Genomic DNA, 21,649 nt, shown 5'->3' on the forward strand with positions numbered 1-21,649 from the left:
AGAACACTTTTTTAGCACAAGAAAAGACCGTCAAAAATTGCATATCAAAAAGGAACCCCAACTATCATTTCTCTTATTGAATCTTTGATGTTTATTTGCTATGGTTGTCCCTAATTGCAAACGTTGTTTAATTCCATTACTTTTAGAGAATGATGGTTTATTTTATTTTTATGAAGACTTTTTTTTTCTCCCAAAACACTACTGGATTAAGTTTATTTCCCAGGTTAGTAATTCTTACTAGAATTTGTTTTTGTGTGTATTTTAAAAAAGGCGATCTCTTTAAAAAGAGAGACAACTTAAATCACTATTATACTACATGTTTATGTTGAAAAACGACCATGAGAAAACAAAAATTGTTTTGAGATTACATTTTCAGAAATTTCCATTATGGAAATTATTCCTGTTAGGTGCAGTTGTCTGCAGGGTGGGCTGAAGGAATGTTAGCTGCAGGGATAACCCAGGCACTCAAAGCCCCCTCTGTCTGGTCCTTTATCACCTATTTGCATCAAGTCTGAACACTGGACCCCCACCCACCTGGTGCAACAGAAACCCACATCTGACTCCTGCCCATTTTGCCTGAAGACAGAAGATGACACCTTTAGCAACTACTGTATGATCCAATCATTGTAAACCAACAATTTAGCTTGCAGACCCAAAGATCTCATTAGATTTTGGCTATAAAAACTCCCTCCTGCTTGGCCCCTCTCGCTTGCTTTCCCTCTCTTGCCTCTCTCTGGCTCTTTCTTCTCTTGCTTTCACTCTTTCTCTCTCCTTCTCACGCTCTCTTGCTCTTTATTTCTTTTCTCTCTCTCTTTTCTACTCTTTCTCACTGTTGTAATAAAGATCCCTTGGTCGCTCCTAGTGTTGTGGTCACTTTCCTTTCAATTCCACTCTCATAAAGCAGCAAGAGCAAACTGTCAAAAGTGGGCTGTGTATAAACACAGCCAGATTTTTTCCCCCCCCAAATCGTGATTTCATCATATCCTCCGACAAATCGGATGGTACAATAAAACAAAATTCTCAGATTAACTCCTATATCAGCACCACTCTACTCGTGGCGCCCATCAAGTTTTTAAACCCCAAATCTGACACACTGCTAGATGCGAGCAATATTTCAATATCTTTCGTGCATGTTAAAAAAAAAAAAAAAGTTCTAAGTGGAAGTGCAAGGGTCCTGTCCTTAGGTCCCTTCTTGTGACCAGGCACAAATGGGCTATTTTCTTCTATCCCTACAGATTACCAGTTTGTAAAATAAGAAACCCGGACAAAGTTTTTCTTTACTTCCCCTAATCTGACTCTGGGCGTGAAAGGGAGTAGGTTGAATCAGGGAAGATTCTGAGGGTTAAACTTTGCCCTCTAACTTCTGAAATCAAGGCTCTGCGGGCGGTGCAGTCACGGAAACCCAAAAATTGGAACCAGGGCCGCGTTCTGCAGCTGCTCTTCCGGAAACCCGCCCGCTCCTGGAAACGAGTTCGCGCCACGCCCCCCTCCACACGGTCCTAGTCGCCAGAGAACTACAATTCCCAGAATACCATGCAATACCCTTCTCGCAGGGTACCAATAAGCGCGCGACTGACGCCATCATCCAGCGCGGTGTTTAGGCTCCACTGATGTCGTGGCGCTTTGGGGCAAGAAGTTGGTGTTGCTCGGGCCCCTGGGACTGAAGACGAGGTCCGGGTGACTCCGGCCCTTTCCTACCCACATCTCCCTCGCTCGCCTTTCTCTCCTTCCTCTGGCAGGATGAGGCGTGCAGGCCTGGGTAAGAAGAGAGCTGAGGTTCAAAGTTTGGGGACCCCAGAAACAGCCTTGCTGGGAGGCATAGGGCTGTGGGAGGGTCTCGACGGGTCTCCTGTCATTGGCATTGGGGCCTTAAAGTGAGATGTTTGAAGGTAATCTTTGGAGGCAGTCCGAGTGGAAACACGTAATTTGTCCCAGATCTCAGGGAGTTTCTTAAGTCCAATTCAGACCAAGTTTGGATGGTTGGTAAGAGGGAGTAGACCTGGAGCTGAGTTATGTACAAGTGCCAACTCAGTAGTGTATTTTTTTTTTTTTTGTCTCTAAGTAGTGATTATGGAAACTGCTCAGTTTCCCTAAGCCTGACTCTGGTTTCTCTTTCTCTGTTCAATAAAGAGTGAGTGTTGCGTGCTAAGCACACTACTGATTATGTTGGTAACAGTGAGTTACAAAGGTAAATGTACGTGTCATTATTATTCAAGGCACTGGTATGTAAGATCTGGGTCAAAGGCGATTTTTACGTAGAAAGTTTCTTACCTGAACGTTGTTCCACTGTTAAGGCAGTAAGTAAAACGTGATAAGGATTTAATAAGTTCACATTGTTCTTGACTGTGAATTAAGGAAGCCAGCATACTAAGCAGCAGGAATAAGTCAAAAGCATAAGCAGATTTAATGGACCCTTATGATAACACACAGCTATTAACAGCATTTTCTGGTCCTAAGCTCTCTATTAAGCGGCTTTAAAAAAAAAAAAACTACTTAATCAGAGTAGGAAAAAATACTCTGAAATATTTGAGGAAAAAATACCTAAAATATTTTTAAAAAGATGTTACCATTCTCATTGTAAGATGGAAAAGGGAAAAACAATAGCGTTTTCTGAAGGTTGGCTATTTAAAGTCAGTGCAAGTTGCCAATACATGTAGACATCTACATTGATTAATAAGTTGTACTGTGAGAAACAGGTTTTTATGCATTTTTATGAATACTTGGATCATAGAGAGTGGTCCAAGACAGGCATGGTGGCACATGTCTATAATCCCAGCGATTTGGGAGGCTTGAGGCAAAAGAATCGCTAGTTGGAGGCCAGCCTCAGCAACTTAGCAAGACCCTATCTCAAAAGAAAAAAAAAAAGTGGGGGGCTGGGGATGTGGCTCAGTGCTTTAAGTGCCCATAGGATCAATCTCTAAAAAGAGAAGACAAAAGAAAATTAAAAAGTGGTCCAGGTCATTAAAGTGAAAAAGAACTGATTTTGAACAACAAACATTTATTGTGTAATTAAGTAAGCTTTAACTACATAGTCATTTGTCACCTTGTTTATGCTCCCCAAAGCTTTCCAACCTAGCTGGGGAGTAGGACTATGTACAAAGATAAATTATGGTACAAAAGTGGTAGCTAAACATCCAAATACCAGTTCTGCAGACAGTGAATGTTTCCGAGATTGCAGAGATGGATCACTATGTACTTTGTGGAAACATCGGAATTTCAACTAGACTTTGATTAGTGGAGAGTGGGAGAAGTAAGTTCCAGATGGGAGGGTGACCAAAATTTTTAAAAAAGGTTTGTACTAGAACTACATCATAATCAAAAGATTATGATGATTAAACTAGTTTGATTGAAGTAGGGGATATGAGACCACATTGTGGAGGTTTTTGCACAACTCCCAGGGCACATGGGTTTACATCATTAGTAGACTATTGCCCATTTGAATGTATTTTTTTTTTGTCTTCCTAAATTTCAAGAAATAGACTTGAGAAATGGTAGTTCTCAGACCAACTGTACACTAGAATTACCTGGGAAGTTTTTAAAGTGTTGTTATCTGGATCCCAGCTCAGACCAATTAAATTAGAATCTCATGGATAGAGTTCTCATAATCCATATATATGCTTCAACCATTCTTTTGGCAAGCGTTCTCAAACTTTGGGGACTCTGTTTTTCTCTAGCCCCCGTGTTGTATACCTCCAGCTCTAGATCAGTCTAACAGTGTGGGTTTTCAAGGGTTAATTCAGGTGATTGAGTTCTTCTATAAAAAGGTCACACATCTGGGAGGCATGAAACCATTACAACATATTGTGGCAACCAGGTTGGTTTTAACCTCCTAGTAGTCCTGAGCAGTCCTGGTCATTTCTCTTCATTATTCTCTTTACTTTTTATTTCAAATGATCACCATTCAAATGAGCACCAAGTAGCCCCCTTTCTTCCTTTACTGAGGAAACTGATGACCTCAACTTTTTAAAAATGTGGTTAGATAACACCCTCAACCATGCTTTCCTGTTTCAGCCCCCCAACACACTTATGTTGCATTCACTCTCTAAGGCTCACTGCACCTGTTGTTTGCCTGATGAATACCAAGTACCTTATTAGGGTGGTGGGGACTGTATTCCTAGTGCCATCCCCTAGAAGGAGCACCTGAAAAGAGTAGTTGATCTGACATATAGCTCAAATATTTGTTGAAGAATGAATGAAATGCCACAGAACTCTCAACTAATATTTTCCATAAGTTATTACCTCTCCTAGGACTTCAGCTTGTGTTCCTTATTCCCCTTCACCCCTTGACTCTTTCCCATTCAGGGAAAGAGATGCTGGTAAAACACCATCCATCTGCCAAGAGTTTCTCTCCCACTATGCTTTCTTCCTTTCCTTCAAAACTAGATTTCTTCAATGAGTAGTTAATGTAACTGCTTTTAGATCTTTTATTAAAACATATTTCTAATGAGCAGGAAATGTGTGCCAATATCCTTGTATGTCAGTGTCTATTTTAGTGTCTTCTGAATAATCAGTAAGTGATTAATAAATATGTATTGAAGTGAACTGAATGTTCTTTATTTAAGAGAAGTAATGGAAAGAATTGGTTTGATCTCTGTTTCTAAATTTTAAAAATTTACTTGGAGTATGAATATTATAGACATATGTGGTCTGCAACGCCCTCAAGGGGTCTTTTTCGGTTCTTTCCTATTAAACTTTCAAAAGTGGCTTTTGGTTTACTATACTAACCTTGTGACTCTTGTCCTTGCAGGTGAAGGAGCACTTTCTGGCAACTATGGGAACCATGGCTATTCTCACAGTGGGTACAGTGCCTGTGAAGAAGAGAATGAGAGACTCACCGAGAGTCTTAGAAGCAAAGTAACTGCTATAAAATCTGTAAGTATCTTGTTAGCATGGTGTACATTTTGATTGGTATGTTTGTACACATATATCACATACTTATAAATATACTTTTTATTGGCATCTACTGAGGAAGATGGTTATTCAAATACTGTGGTTTAGCAAAGTCAAAAAGCACTCAAAATTTAGCCTCTTTAAGTAGGTTAGAAAATGTGACAAATCCAAAGATATGATATTTTCAATATTTTTTTAAACTCTGGCTATATTTTGTGTTAAAATATGAAAAATACTATATATATTCTGCAGTAATGTCTCAACCATCTTCCACCCCCAGTAGTTCTTCTCCTTTTTCTAGTCTCCTAAGATAAAAAATCAAAAGTCTTTCTTGTTTCTGCCTTTGAATGTCATTTCAGTCACTGAGTCATATGCTTTCTTGTGTTTCTATCTCTGTTTTCCTGTTTCTCTCTTTCTAATACTAGCCCTCGTTTCCAGGGTGAGTCATTGGGAGAATCTCTTAACCTCTATTCTGACCTCAGCTACATACTATTTCCAAAATAATCTTAGTATTTTTAAAATTGCATTCTGAGCTCCGAAATGTCTTTGGTGACTTCTGTGATTTACCAAATAAAGTTCACACTCTTTACCTTGACTGAATAGGTCCTTCAAATATGGGCTCCAACTTTTCCGACTTCTTGAACATCCAGAATCCACATATATTTTCTGCCAGAAAAATGAGAGTGCTCTTTGTGTCTTCTGTATGCTGTTGCCATTCCATCCCATATCTTTGATCATGCCAACTCTTTGCCATGGTCATCCTCTTCTTCCTATGTTGACTAAAGCTGTGCTATTCTTGAAAGACCCTACTTTATTGCTTTAGCTAATCACTATATTGAAAGTAACTCTTTTCCTTATGAACGTATTTCTGTAGTGTTTATTGCATAATGATTTGCTTTGGTATTATTTCTGTGTAAAAGAAATTTACCTGAGTGTAGGGTTTTTTTTGTACTTTCTTTTTTATTCCACATAGAAACTAGAGTAATTCCTTATGACTGATATTAATTGTGTAAATTTATATTGAATAAAGTAATTAGACAAAAATGTTAATAGTATATGTGTTTGATTCTTCATTGCAATAAACATGTTATATGCTTCTAAAGCATTCAGTAGAAACCCATGTTACCAAAACTTAATTGGTATTTCCATATAATCTTTGGGAAAATCAAATCATATTCAGCCTGGAGATTATCATATTTTGAAACAGAGTATTGTTTTCAAAGTTATATTAAATCAAAAGAAGTTGATCATAGAACCTAATAATACTGTATGATGTTAATAATTTAGAAAATATAACATGTGAAAGGGCATAAGAATTAAATAGTTTATACAAAATAAACAAAACTCTAATGTTAATAATTAAGATTCCTTATTAGAAGAAAGCTGTGTGTCCTGGAAATTTCTTTTCTTGACATGAATGGCATTTGTTGAAAATAGTTGGGTGATTTGGGCCATCTAGCTTTATAAGTTTTGATTTGTTAAATTTGAGGGGAAGGTTCATGTTCTGATCTTTAGAATTCTAAATATGGTTTTAGATCAATATTATCCCACATGCTTTCCAATTAAATTGAAAACAGTACTTATGATGGTTTGCCAAATATTTAGTAGTTGATTGTATTTATTCAGATATCTCGGAAGTGAATCCCTTGATGAATTTGTTGTGTAAAAGTGTTAGATTTTGGTTTACATGGCAGCTGAAATTACTTGTGCTATTTTATGTAGGCTTGGGCTCTTTTCTGCATAGCTTTAGGATTTAGATAACATTAACATGTAACATTTTCCCCAATTTGTTATTATATTATAATGAAAAAATATTTAAAAAGTCAAAATAGTCAGTTTAGACATATTCAAAGCAATGTCATGTTTCATTAGAAAACATTGAATACTTATGTCTGGATTTAAATTGCTTATATAGGTATTTGTATATCTTTTCAAATATATAGGTAAATGCTTTTGTGTGAATAAAGTAGAAGACAAAACAATGAAGAATAAGAAAGCCAGAGAATAATATACCAAAATTAAAACATAGAATTGAATATTGTAATGAAATCAGAATGAAATAGAAAATGTCCATAATTACCAGTAGAAAGATTAAATTTCTTTTCCATTAATTTTAGTCGACAAAGTATGAGAAGAGTGTACTATGTTTTTCTAAAATCCAGTGAAATCTGAGAAAAAGTATATGCTTAAATGGTATTGTTATTTTTACTTTATAACAATTGAGTACCATTATTTGAGTAATAATGTATATGTTTTCTTCTTTATAGCTTTCCATTGAAATAGGCCATGAAGTTAAAAGTCAAAATAAGCTATTAGCTGAAATGGTAAGTGGTTATGATTTTAACTTTAAGAAATTTGATTTAATATTCTAAATTTAGTCTATTAATCAGGAACAATATTTTAATTTTTGTCCCGTTTGAAAGAGATCTAGAGATCATAAGTTCTGTATTACCATTCATTTGTATCTAATCAGTTTATAATAGCTATGATTTATTTTTGTATTTTCATCTTACAAATACATAAGTAGGAAGAGAGGTGGAAGCTAATGTTTCTTTAGCCCTGTGTTTAGAAACAATATTAAAGATGTAAGACAAATGACTGTTTTGAGTAGTCTTAGAAATCTCTATGGGTAACGACAACTACTAATATATTAACCATGCAATCCAAAAGCACTTTATATCCAACCAACCAAATGTTTCCACTTAATGGAAACTTATTTATTTTGCTCAAATTTTCTAAGGCTCACTACTGAACAAAGTCCTCATAGATTTGAATAGCCCAAAGCCCTTTATCTCTTGTCTAAAAAGGCTCAGCAACACATATATTTTCTTATTAGAGCCTTCTTTCATTTGTTAATACCTTTTTTTGGATGTCAAACTTCTTTGAACCTTCCATTGTTTCTCCACATGATTTTAAAATTGCACTATTCAAAAATTAATATGACATTGAAAGTGGTGTTCTTCCTTAGCTTCATGCTAGAACCACTTAGAGAACTCCTTGTAAATGCATGTCTATTTCTCACACTAAGTAAACTGCTTCAAAATTTTAAGGGGAGGGAACTAGGCATATGGTTTTGTAAAGAGCATCACCAGAGATCCTGATGCATAACTCCAGTGAAGAACCATAAGTTTTTAAGTGTATGAGACACATGGATACTGAGGTATGCAAAAAAGTCTTTTAATTATGTCAGGGATTTTTCATCTGAGGACATTAAGATTTCAGTGGAAGTGTAATATTTCTTATCTATACCTACTCTGATCTTAAGGATTTTTCCAGCCATTTGAATAGAGATGTTTTTCTTCACACATATTTATTGTCCTTTCCACGTTCTATTCCCTATGCATGATATTCTCTTAATACTTAGTACACTCTACTATACTTCAAAGTCAGTTATCTAAACAAAAGAATCTTAATTGCTAACCATATTAAAATTAAACATTTAGCCACTAACCATATTAAACCTTGAATGCTTTCTTCTATTGGGTTGCGGTTACCTATTTGACCCTGGAAAGCAATGCTATAACGAATAATGGGAAAATCCTGTAAGATAGTCCACAAACCTTTGTTACTATTTTTAACAATGTTTGTTTTATTGTTAGTGATTTTTAATCCACATAATTGAAATAAGGCTTAAATAGTTTGAGTTTTTTAATTACTCTGTGGGACTTTAAAAAATGTCTATTGGGTAATGAAAGAGCTTTTTATTCATTGAGAGAACTGCTTTATTTTGCATGGAGTAATCAGGCTGATTACCTAGGGTTATAAGCAGGCTCTTGAACTGATTAAACACAATAACTGTCATTGAAAATATACACTAATAACAGTGTATTCAATTACTTGAATGTGCACATGTAGAATAATAGAACCTAAGTATTACTTTTTCTCTTCTCTCTCATAGGATTCACAATTTGATTCTACAACTGGATTTCTAGGTAAAACTATGGGAAAACTGAAGATTTTATCCAGAGGGAGCCAAACCAAGCTGCTGTGCTATATGATGTTGTTTTCATTGTTTGTCTTTTTTGTCATTTATGGGATTATTAAACTGAGGTGATGCAAGTAAGCCTGAGTTTGGAATTTGTTCCAACTAATAGGATAAAGTACCACTTTGATAAAAATCAGCATCGCAACATTCCTAATTTTGAAATATTAGACCTTTTCCATTGAAGATTACTGAATTTTGCTTGTTTTATAAATCACATTAGATAATACAGTGCTCTTTGAATACTGTTTCTTATTGACTCATTTAACCCCTATTTTCAGGGGTATTGAGATGGCCTAAAATCAGTGTTGCTCTACCAACTTTTTTTTCCCATTGTTTGCTAGTTGTCAGATTAATATCCTGTTGTTGTCATAAATGGAGGTTTATGTTCCACATAAGAAATAGTGGGAAAGTAGTAGAATGCCTGCAGAGCCTGATTCCCAGCTCTTAGGGTAGTAAGCCAGTCTGTGATGGGATGGTAATTATATATTTCTCAGCTGTCATCAACTGGGGTAATGTATACCCCTTTTCTCCTTCATTTGGTTACAATTGGAGACTTAAGTTCTTAAGTTCTTACCTATAATCTTAATTTTTCATCAAATTACTCTTTCCTTTCTGACTAGGACTTCCTTCTTTAATAAAGCTTGTTAATTGGGCATATGTCTGGTAGGGCCTAATCTACCGGTGTATCAACATAGTTATTGTTTTATATTAACATAAATTCCCTTGACTTGGTTTATGGTAGTTTTATGATTTTAGCTACTTAGGCAGGCCATTTGATTATCATTTGTGACAGAATAATGTGAAGTTAAGTGATTGCTGAGCTCTGGGTAGAAATTAAATGTTCAAGAAAATGAATTGTCTCTGCTTTATTATGTGCTCAAAACATTGAAAATACTCAGCATTGAACTCAAGAGTTAAGAGGGGTATTAATCCAGTGCATTTGTTTATAGAAAGCTAAACACAAAGGTGGATTGTTAAGTAAAAAAGAAATACTAAACTATTATCAAATATTCTGTATTGCTACTACTTTGGAGGTTTCAAAAATAAATTTTGTATTGAAATATGTTAATTGACTTGGATGCCTCTTTAAATCTCTTTTATGTTCTTGATGAACAAAATCAGGCAGTTAACATTGAATTATGTCAGAACTTGCTTCAAACAAATAAGGCAAATCTTATGTAATTAAAGATCTCTTTATTTCTTTATGTTTTTTATTTATGAATGTCATTTTGGTTTTACTGAATTTTCAATTGTTTAGGCTATCCCTCATGACCTATCAATTTGAGTCCTATTTTTTTCTGATTGCATTTGTCATCATTTGGACCTGTATTTCACTGGTCTAAACCCCAGACAGAGAGAGGTTAAGTTAAGCAAGGCTAAGGAGTGGGAATAAGACACTGTTTGAGTTAGAAGCCTTGCATTCAGCTCTCCTTCCCTTCAATTGCTCTGTGCTTTCAACCTCAGTTTCTTCATAGCATCACTTATTACATCGGATTGTTGTGAAAAGTAGATGAGATAACAGAGAAAATGCCTGACATGACAATCAATAAATGATAATAATTTCCATACTTTATAAATGCTAGTACTCACTATCATTAACAGAAATTAAATGTCAGAAAGGGGAGTTATTTTAAGGGAAAGATAATAGGTTGGTTTCAGGCTTTGAATTACCCAAGTGAGTAATTTCTATCAGGAGCATGACTCATTGGTTCAAGAAAATTTTAACTATGTTCTCTGTAACAATTATGTTATGCCAGAGCTCAGGGGATACTCAAATCTATCAATAGTCAAATTCTCAAAATATGGAATGAACAGAAGCCCAAAGAAAATTATTGGAAGATGAAAACACAAGAAAATCACTAATGGAAATAGAAAAGATCAAAGTCTTAGGAAAACCAGTGATCTCAAGAGAAGGGCGAATTTCAGGATTATAAGTTTAATATTTTATGGAAACAAAGAATTTCCATTTAAAATCAGATATTATCATCAGGGAGGTAAAGATTTCAGTGAAAGAGGCTTGGAGTGATGAAAAAGTGATTCTTATTACTGCAGGGATCAGTATTTATTTTTTGATTTTTTTTTAAGAACTGCAAGGAATTTGGCATTTCATATCACTCCTCTACATCACTGTTATTGCTAAAATTCTGATAGGCAGGGAACTCTTTTGGAAGCACTGGCCTGTCTTTGCTCTAAGATGGATCCTTCTGCCAGCATTCTTCTTCCTTCTGTTTAGGGACTCCCAGGAAAAGGTATTCCCAGAAATAAGATTTGGGGGAAATATCAAATATGAAAAAGTTCTAATCCTTTATAATCATTTTTAAGCCCATTGCTAATTCTGTAAAGAACTAGGTTTCTAAGAAGTTGATTGTAATAATTGAATAAATAAGATACTCATATAATGTTTTTTCAAGAGTTAAGCTTGCAGGTGTTTGGGTCCTGGATGGAGCACTGCATATTCTGTATTTTAAATGGTAAAACAAATTCATAAAAAAATTTATAAAAATTGCAGATATCCAGATTTTCCCAGAAACATCTAGTCACTTCATTTCACTAGCAGTTAAACCTTGGAAGTGTGCCAAACACACTTGCAAATAATTGAATCACAGGCATGTTTTTCTACAATGAGGAAAGGGAGAATTACACATATTATTGATAGAATTGGAATTAGCATTCAAGTTAATTCTTCAATATTACTTGAGCTGGTAATAGATGTCAAATCTAAGATAAATATGCAATATTTTATGTATCAGAACTTTGAAGCACTTGCATCCATAAAAAGTTCTGGTTCTATAAGATAAACAAGTTTTCCTAATTTTTTCAATGCTCTTTCATTTCAAATTAACTGTTGAATTTACTTCTTTGAGAGAAAGTTGAAAAAGTGCTTAGTTTAGGTTCATTTATTGCCATTACTGATGAGTGAACTTCAACAATTTACTGGGAAGCAGAATAGCATCTCGGGAAGACTGAAAGCTATTGTCTGTGCACAAAACCTGGCTCTACCATTCACATTCTGACTTTGGGCTGATAACCTATCTATCTCAATAACTCCCTGAAAAACAGGAATTAAAATTGTGTAAAGATAGTGGTAATATAGTCATGAACGTTATGATGAATGAAATAATACTTGAAAAAGCTTTAGAATGGATGCTTAATGGTAGCTTTGTCATTGTGATTGGGGTATTTGGGAATTCTTATCTGTTACAATAGCCTGTACATAGCAGCTGGAATTTTGGCTGCTTTCTCCTCATTACACTGCCAGAAATAAAAGCAGCTGTATGTCTTTTCTAGGAAAGTTTTATAATTTCTGGAATTTTATTTATTTAGATTGTGTGTTTGTGTGTGTGTGTGTGTGTGTGTCTCCTCAACAATCTAATGGAACTAGTTTTTTTAAAAACCTACAGTTTTTAAGCTTATTTGACTTGTTTGGGTTATTATAATGAGAACAACAGAGCTTTTGACTTTCTAGAGGCAAAGTTTTGAAGGGAGAGAAAGTTCTATACCTATGAGGGTATCTACTTTCCACTGTAATTGAATGTCATAGGGTCTCTCTAAGGTATATGTATTTTGTTCCAACCAATATTTTATCACTACACTAGTACCCTACCATTAATTATTAGGGTTTCACAGTGTTTTAACAGCCAATAGATAGTCTTATCTATTTGATCTGTCTGATGAACATTCTTCGATAGTATTTTAATAAACCATAGTTGCTTTTGATAAGAATCACATTAATATTCTGTTATCTGCTCTGTAGAAACAAAAAGCTTCTCAAATGTTTTCATAATTGAAGTGATAGATTTTTACTCTGAACTTTTTATTTCCCTTCATTATGTATTTATATTCAATGGTATAGTGATAAACCAGTTCTCAGGGTGGGTGAGGGGTCTGGAAGAGCCTTGATCTATAGTAATTTTATATTTCCCTGGCATAAATACTCATATTACACTGGATTTCAAGTACCAAAGTGACATCCTTGGACACAGCATTGTGAAAGTCCATGCACAATTGGCTCTCATGATCTGGTATAACTAGCTCCAGTGTCCTTGTTGTATTGATAATCAATATTCTTTTTTAAAAAAAATATAAAAGTTATTTGTTCCCCTAAAATTGTGATTAAAAACTCAACAAATTGTAATAGATAAAACCCAAGAGACATGAAATTAAACAGATAAATTAACTTCAGAATAATGTTTTCCAAAGGCAATGGACACTTAGAAGTTGCTTTGTACATTTTATGTGCCAACTCTGTATGTGTAAACTCTTGCTACATATATTGACCTTCCATGTCCTGGTAGTTCAAATATTATATAATAACAATATAAGAAAAAGTTAGAGGTTATTAGTATTTTGGTTTTCTTCCTGCTTTTTCCTCTTGTCAAATGTTTAAGCATGCATGCAGGATCATTCTATGAATATTATACTAAAGTAGGACAGAAGAGGCTGGACACCTGAGGAATTTTCAGGAAGCAGGTTTTTTGACTGCAGGGTTCAGAACGGGCTACCTTCTAAAACTTCTTCCTCTGAACAATGAATCTAGAAATTCTTTGAACTTTATACCCAGTGCAGGGGAGGGCTAGGAGGTTCACATGACAAGTGCTTTTTGTTCTATCCTCTAGACCAGAGAGGTTTAACAAGTTTTTTTTTTTCAAACCTGGCATTTACAAAAAGAGGAAACTATCAACTACAATGCCCTTCTCCAGAAGTTTTTGCTGATAAAAAGCTTTCTGAAAGGCTAAGAGGAACTTACATGCCACAGATATGGTGGAGGTTTCTGCTTAATTATGGTAAAGGCCTTCTGGGTGGGGGGTCTGTGGCCTGCTTCAATATTGCTTTCTTTCTGTGCATATTCTTACTTTGGCAATTGTCTTGGCCCAGGAGTTCAGCTCCACACAAACCTGTTTGCCTTTTTAAAAGAACTTTTCACCAGCCTTTGAAGTACTACCATGAAAAATGAAGAGATGTGCTTATGCCAAGTCCAAGCCTAACTTTTTTTAATCTTCAAAATCAACAGAAATATATATAAAATGTTTCTGACAAAACAGAGTAAGTATATGTTAGGGTGAGATTTTAAAATTCATAGAAGCTCAGTAAATCATTTATAACTTTAGTAACTAAAGGATAATTCAAAATACAACTACATTCTCTGTTTTAAATCTAAGTACAAAGTCTTTTTTTCTTAACAAAAGAAACAATAAGAGAGGTAAATAGGGAGCACACATCCTGGGAACAAATCTTTACTCCTCACACTTCAGATAGAGCCCTAATATCCAGAGTATACAAAGAACTCAAAAAATTAGACAATAAGATACCAAATAACCCAATCAACAAATGGGCCAAGGACTTGAACAGACACTTCTCAGAGGAGGACATACAATCAATCAACATGTACATGAAAAAATGCTCACCATTGCTAGCAGTCAGAGAAATGCAAATCAAAACCACCCTAAGATACAATCTCACTCCAGTAAGATTGGCAGCCATTATGAAGTCAAACAACAAGTGCTGGCGAGGATGTGGGGAAACGGGTACACTTGTACATTGTTGGTGGGACTGCAAATTGGTGCAGCCAATTTGGAAAGCAGTATGGAGATTTCTTGGAAATCTGGAAATGGAACCACCATTTGACCCAGCTATTCCCCTTCTCCGTCTATTCCCTAAAGACCTAAAAAGAGCATGCTACAGGGACACTGCTACATCGATGTTCATAGCAGCACAATTCACAATAGCAACACTGTGGAACCAACCTAGATGCCCTTCAATAGTCGAATGGATAAAAATTATGTGGCATTTATACACAATGGAGTATTACTCTGCATTAAAAAAATGACAAAATCATAGAATTTGGAGGGAAATGATGGCATTAGAGCAGATTATGCTAAGTGAAGCTAGCCAATCCCTAAAAAACAAATGCCAAATGTCTTCTTTGATGTAAGGAGAGTAACTAAGAACAGAGTAGGGACGAAGAGCATGAGAAGATTAACATTAAACAGGGATGAGAGGTGGGAGGGAAAGAGAGAGAGAAGGGAAATTGCATGGAAATGGAAGGAGACCTTCAGGGTTATACAAAATTACATACAAGAGGAAGTGAGGGGAAAAGGAAAAATAATACAAGGGGGAGAAATCAATTACAGTAGAGGGGGTAGAGAGAGAAGAAGGGAGGGGAGGGGAGGGGAGGGGGAATAGTAGAGGATAGGAAAGGCAGCAGAATACAACAGACACTAGTATGGCAATATGTAAATCAATGGAAGTGTAACTGATGTGATTCTGCAATCTGTATACGGGCTAAAAATGGGAGTTCATAACCCACTTGAATCAAAGTGTGAAATATGATATATCAAGAACTATGTAATGTTTTGAACAACCAAAAATAAAAAAATTAATGCTTAATTTTTTTTCAAAACTAATTAATTCAACTTTGAAAATTTCAACAAGCCTCAGTGTCATACAATTGAATGTAAAAAGTTTCTGCTGTGCTTTTTCAAATATCTGTGATCACTGTGATTCCTGTGAATGGAGACAACTGAATCTGACTTTATTAGTATTTTGTAATCTTTGATGTCTACAATGAATTTTGAAATGAGCAAAGAAAAATAACAAAACAGCATTTAGAAAATTCATAAAAGCAGATGTTGATATATAATAAAAACTTTGTTAACATTTTAAAAGAACATAATTATTCTTTTATTTTTTTAATTTTATCTCATTAATGAATAAATAGTCCTAAAAGCTGGTACTATATTAAGTTTTCTGCACTATTTAATAATCTATTTGCTTTAAAGCATATAAGATAAACTTACTTTCGAGCAAACTGGATCATTAGTATTATGTGAGAAAGGTTTTTAGAAACTTTCGGTGTTAACTATTTCAGAAAAAATATTGAGTAAAATGCTTTAGTTTGCATAGAGATAAATTTGATGCTTAAGTTTCTTTAAAAGTTTCCCTTTAACATTCTAGTTTCATATCCATATATTTTATATTTATATTTAAATTATTTTAAATTGTTAAAAACTTTAATAGCAAGTGGTTTGTTCACACATACATAAAACAATGAAGTATAAATATATTCTGATGATATCTGTTAAAGAGATCCATATTATTAGATTAAAACTTCTTCAAAATGGCAGGCCCAGTACTCCAACATATTGGCTCAAGAACTGACTTCCTTAATAAGACCTCTAAAGTATAAGAAATAAAATCAATAGTCAACCAATGAGATGGCATCAAACTAAAAAGTTTCTAGCAAAAGAAATAAGAGTGTGAAGACATACAAAATGGGAGAAAAATCTTTGCCACTTGCACCTCATTAATTTTTAGAATATATAAAGAATTCAAATTACTTAACACCAAAAAAACAAACAAGCAACCCAATCAATAAATGGACAAAGGAACTAAGTGGATATTTTACAGGAGAAGAAATACAAATGGTCAATAGACGTATTGAAAAAACTGTTCAACATCTCTATCTATCATAGGAATGCAAATTAAAACTACACTGAGATTCCATCTCATTACAGTCAGAATGGCAACAATCAAGAATACAAGTAACAATAAATGATGGTAAGGATGTGGGGAAAAGGGCACATTTATACATTGCTTGTGGGGCTACAACCACTTTGGAGAGTAGTATGGAGATTCCTCAGAAAAACTGGAACAGAACCACCATATGACCCAGCTATCCCACTCAACAGTGTATACCCAAAGATCTTAAAATCAGCATACTACAGTGACACAGCCACATCAATGCTTATAGTACAAAATTCACAATAACTAAGATATTTAACCAACTTAGGTATCCTTCAGCAGATGAATGGATAGAGAAAATGTGGTATATACACAATGGAACATTACTCAGCCACAAAAAATGACTTTATGATATTTGCCAATCAATCGATAGATCTAGAGACTATTATGCTAAGTGAAATAAGCCAATGCCAAAAAATCAAAAGTCAAATATTCTGAAATAAGAAGGCTAACACACAATGTGGGCAAGGGGAATAGAACTCCTCCAGTAGATTAGAAAAAGCAGACTGAAGAGAAGGGAGGGGGTTCAGGAATATGAAAGACAGTAGAATGAATCTGACTTCACTTTCAAAGTATATACACAAATACACCACAGTCAAACTCCACATCATGTACAACCACAAAACTGAGATCCTAAGTACAGTCAGATGTACTCCATTTTGTATAAATATGACAAAATAGACTCTATTGTCATGTATAACTAAGAAAAATAAATAAAAAAATAGGTTCAGAATCTATTATGATTGTTGATGTATCCAGTCCCCTTTGTGTAACTTTCAATCATATCTATTAGAGCTTAGAAGTGTTAGATTTCAGACAAGTTGCTCTTTTTATCATAATGTTGTATTCTTTATTCTCTAAACTCATAATATTTTTTTCTTTAGAGTATACTTTTTATAAAAAAAGTAAGAAAATAAAAATAAATATATATATATGAATATATAAATATATATGTGAATATGTAAATTACATGTGAAAATACATATGAATATTCTTACAAATATATGTGATTTTATATATAAATATTTTAAGCTTGAAGCTATTTTGGGGGGTTAGGAATACGTTTATAGGTAGATTAGAGTTAGGGTTAAGGTATGAACATATGTATCAATATATATGAGTGTATATATAAATGTACACGTAAAAATATACATGAAAATCTATATATAAATAAACATGGTTTCATATATGGATAGTTTGGGAGTTAGGTGTATTGTTATGATTTAGTTTAAAGTACAGTATGAAAACATAAATGAATACATAAATATATATGAATATGCATATATAAAATTACATATATTAATATTCATGTCAAAATATATATCAATATTTATATATGTTTTATATGTAAGCAGATTGAGGTTTAGGATTAGTGCTCGGATTAGAAATACATTTAGTGGTAGGGTTTAGTTAGGGTTACTATATATATATACAATATATGAGCATATATATGCTCATATATATAGGAATATAAGTGAAACTATATGAAAAAATATAAATATATATGGCTTTATACCTGGACAGGTTTAATGGTACTTGCATGGATAGGGTTAGGGTTAGGTTTAGTATTTACTGCATGGCTACTGTTTGGTTTAAAGATAGGATATGAAAATATAAAAATATGTATGTGAATATATAAATACATATGTCAAAATATTTATTAATATATAAATATATAATGTTTTATACATAAAAATGTTTATGGTTCGGGGTATTCTTGGGGTTATGACTAATTTTATGCATATAGATATGGTCATTGTTCGGATATAAACATGTATATCAATATATTTGAGTATATATAAATATATGTGAAAAATATAAATATATACATGGTTTCATAATGGATAGTTTTACAATTAGATTTATGAAATTGATTTGTTTTAAAATAAGGTATGTGTATATGTGAATATATAAATATACATGTCAAAATATATATCAATATTCTTATAAATATTATATAGTTTATATAGGACTAGATTCAGGTTTTGGGATAGTGTATTAGGACTAATTTATGGGTTGGATTAAGGTTAAGGTTAGGTTATGAGTATATATACCAATATAAATGAAAGTATACATGAAAATATGTGAAAATATATATGTAAACCTATATAAATACATGTTTTTATATACAAGTTTAGTGCTATGTGTATGATTGCAGTTTGTTTTATACATAAGGTATGGATATACTAATGAATATATACAAACATGAATATGGATATATATGTGAATATATAAATATTCAAGTTCATATATATCAATTCATATAAATATACATGGTTTTATTTATTTTTAAAAAATATTTTTTAGTTGTTGATGGACCTTTATTTTTTTTAAACTTTTTTATATGTGGTGCTGAGGTTCGAACCCAGTGCCTCACACATGCTAGGCCAGTGCTCTACCATTGAGCCACAACCCCAGCCCTGTACAGGGTTTTATAATAATTTGATTGAGATTTAGAGGTAGTGTTAGTGTTTAATGGTAGGATAAGGGTTCAGGTAAGAGTATGAATATATATGATACATATGAATATATCTGTTAAAATATATATATAAATCTATATAGATATATAAGCTTTACATATAAATAGTTTTATTGCTAGGGGTCTAGTTAGGGTTAGGACTAAATTTATTAGTTGAATTAGGGCTAGGGTTAGGATATGAGCATATATATATGTTTATATGAGTATATATATGAATACATATGAAAAATATATATTAAAACTATAAATATAAATGATTTCATATATCTATACAGAGTTATATTTAGGATTAGGGTTTGTTTTACAGATAGGGTATAAATATATAAATGAATTTATATGGATGTACATGTAAATATAAAAAATATGTATGTCAAAATATATATGAATATTGATATGTATGGCTTTGTGTATGAATATATTTATGGTTACTTTTGTTATGGTTAAGACTAAGTTTAGGAATAGGGTTAGGGTAATGTTAGGGCATGAAGATATGTATCAATATAGATGATTATATATAAATACAGATGTTAGAATACATATGAAAATCTACATGTGTGTGTATGTATATATGATTTCATAATAGATAGTTTTAAGGTTATGGGTATAGTTATTGGTTGTTTTTAAATTGTGTATGAATATATAAGTAAATATATATATAATATGTATATATGTTTCATATATGGGTAATTTTACAGTTAGGTGTATGGTTATGGTTTGGTTTAAAGATATGAATATATATGAACATATATATGTATATATATATGTGAGTATATAAATCTACATGTAAGTATATATCAATAGTCATATAAATATATATAGTTTTATATACACAAGTTGGTTGAGGCTTAGAGGTAGTGTTAGGTTTAGGACCAAGTTGGGTTAGGGATAGGGATAATATATATATATATATATATATATATATATATATATATATATATATATGTATATATATATATACATATACATATATACATATAATAATTTATATATAGTTTTATATATATATATATATACATATACATATATATATATATATATATATATACACACACACACACACAACTCTATTTCAGGATAAATGAGTATATATATAAAATATATTTGAAAATATATATGATAACATATTAATATATATGGTGTCAAATATAGAGAGTTTTATTGTATGATTATGCTTTGATTTAAAGGTAGTGAATGAATATATATAAAATATACATATGAATGTATATGTGAAAATATAAATATATATCAAAATATGTATGAATATTTATATAAATACATTTATGGTTTATTATAAGGTTAGTAGAGATTTTGAGGTAGGATTAGTGTTAGGTTATGTACATATATTTTAATATATATGAATATGTCTATATATGTGAAAATATATATGATAATCTATATATATTCACAGTTTATATATGACTAATTTTATTAGAGTTATGTGTATGGTTATAGTTTGTTTTTAAAATATGATATGAAGATATAATTGAATATATATTAATATAAATATGAATTTATGTGAATATATAAGTATAACTGTCAAAATATATATCAATATTTATAAAATACATATGATTTTATATATAAATAGGTAGTGTTAGCATTAGGTTTAGGTAAGTTTAGAGGTAGAGTTAGGGTTAGAATATAAATATATATATAAAAATATATGAATATATATAAATATATATGTGAATATATATTTTAAAATCTATGTAAATATATGGTTTATATATGGATAGGTTTAGTGGTAGATATATGGTTACATTTGATTTAAAGATTGGTTATGAATATATAAATATATATGAACTTAATATGAATATACAAATATATTTGTTAAAATATATATGAAAATCCACATAAATATATGTTTTTATATATAAATACTTACATGGTATAGGGTAATGCTAGAGTTAGGACTAAATTTAGGGCTAGAGTTAGATTTAAGATATAAATTATATATATACATATATATATAAAGATATAAGTATATATAAAAATATATATGAAAACCTTTTATATATATGCTTTTATATATTGATATATTTTGATTAATGTGTATATAAATATAGACATGGATGTATAAATTAATATACATGAACATATTTATCAATATATATGTGAACATGTAAATATACATGTCAAAATATATATGACTATCATATGAATATATATGGTTTATATATAAGTAGGTTTATGTTTGGGGTAGTGCTAGCTTTAGGACTAAGTTAGGGGTGGGATATGAACATATATATCAATATATATTAATAGAAGTTGAAATTAGAAACTACCTTATGGCAGTTTGTTAGCTATGCTCAAAGGTAGATTCAGTTACACTGTAAAAGAGTAGATGGACAAATCTTTGAATTTTGTTATCTCACTTGTTGTGGATTTCATAATTTGGTACCTGGTAATATGTTACTTTACATGACAGTTCATAAGTAGAAACTAAACATTTGTGTGTTTCTAGTGTTTAGCTAGCATCATAAATATGCCATATTCTTGGTGCTCAGTTCCTACTGAGCCTGTGGAAAAAATGTCATTTTTGACACTTTTGAAGATGAAACACTGTGCAATCAATAAAAGTAATGCTTTTTTTGTATCCCCTTTGGTCTTTCTTAAAAATCTCCCTGTGATTCTAAAAGCTATTTTAGAAATCACTTAATATTAAATTTAAATTATGAAGTCATAAGAAGTAGATGCAAAATAGAGTTTAATGGAGCTGACTGACAAACACCATTTACAGATTTATGTATCTTTCCAGCAAGAAGATAGAAGAT

The 21,649-nt window shown here is 32.3% G+C and overlaps 1 protein-coding gene across 1 annotated transcript; it reads left to right on the plus strand.

The window, feature by feature from the left end:
• Window positions 1-1,572: 1,572 nt before the first annotated feature.
• On the plus strand, window positions 1,573-8,949 carry Bet1 (Bet1 golgi vesicular membrane trafficking protein). Its single transcript, XM_005331823.5, has 4 exons — window positions 1,573-1,759; window positions 4,748-4,872; window positions 7,158-7,214; window positions 8,789-8,949. Exons 1-4 carry the CDS (start codon window positions 1,741-1,743, stop codon window positions 8,942-8,944), a joined length of 357 nt encoding a protein of 118 aa, XP_005331880.1. The 5' UTR covers window positions 1,573-1,740; the 3' UTR covers window positions 8,945-8,949.
• The last annotated feature ends 12,700 nt before the right edge of the window (window positions 8,950-21,649 follow it).

This window comes from Ictidomys tridecemlineatus, chromosome 2 (genome assembly GCF_052094955.1).
Source record: "Ictidomys tridecemlineatus isolate mIctTri1 chromosome 2, mIctTri1.hap1, whole genome shotgun sequence".
NCBI lineage: Eukaryota > Metazoa > Chordata > Mammalia > Rodentia > Sciuridae > Ictidomys > Ictidomys tridecemlineatus.

Excerpts from the sequence above, each read along its gene's own strand:
- Bet1 (XM_005331823.5), top strand. Across the intron at positions 4,873-7,157 it reads AAGTAACTGCTATAAAATCT|CTTTCCATTGAAATAGGCCA; the intron begins GTAAGTATCTTG and ends TCTTCTTTATAG. Across the intron at positions 7,215-8,788 it reads ATAAGCTATTAGCTGAAATG|GATTCACAATTTGATTCTAC; the intron begins GTAAGTGGTTAT and ends TCTCTCTCATAG.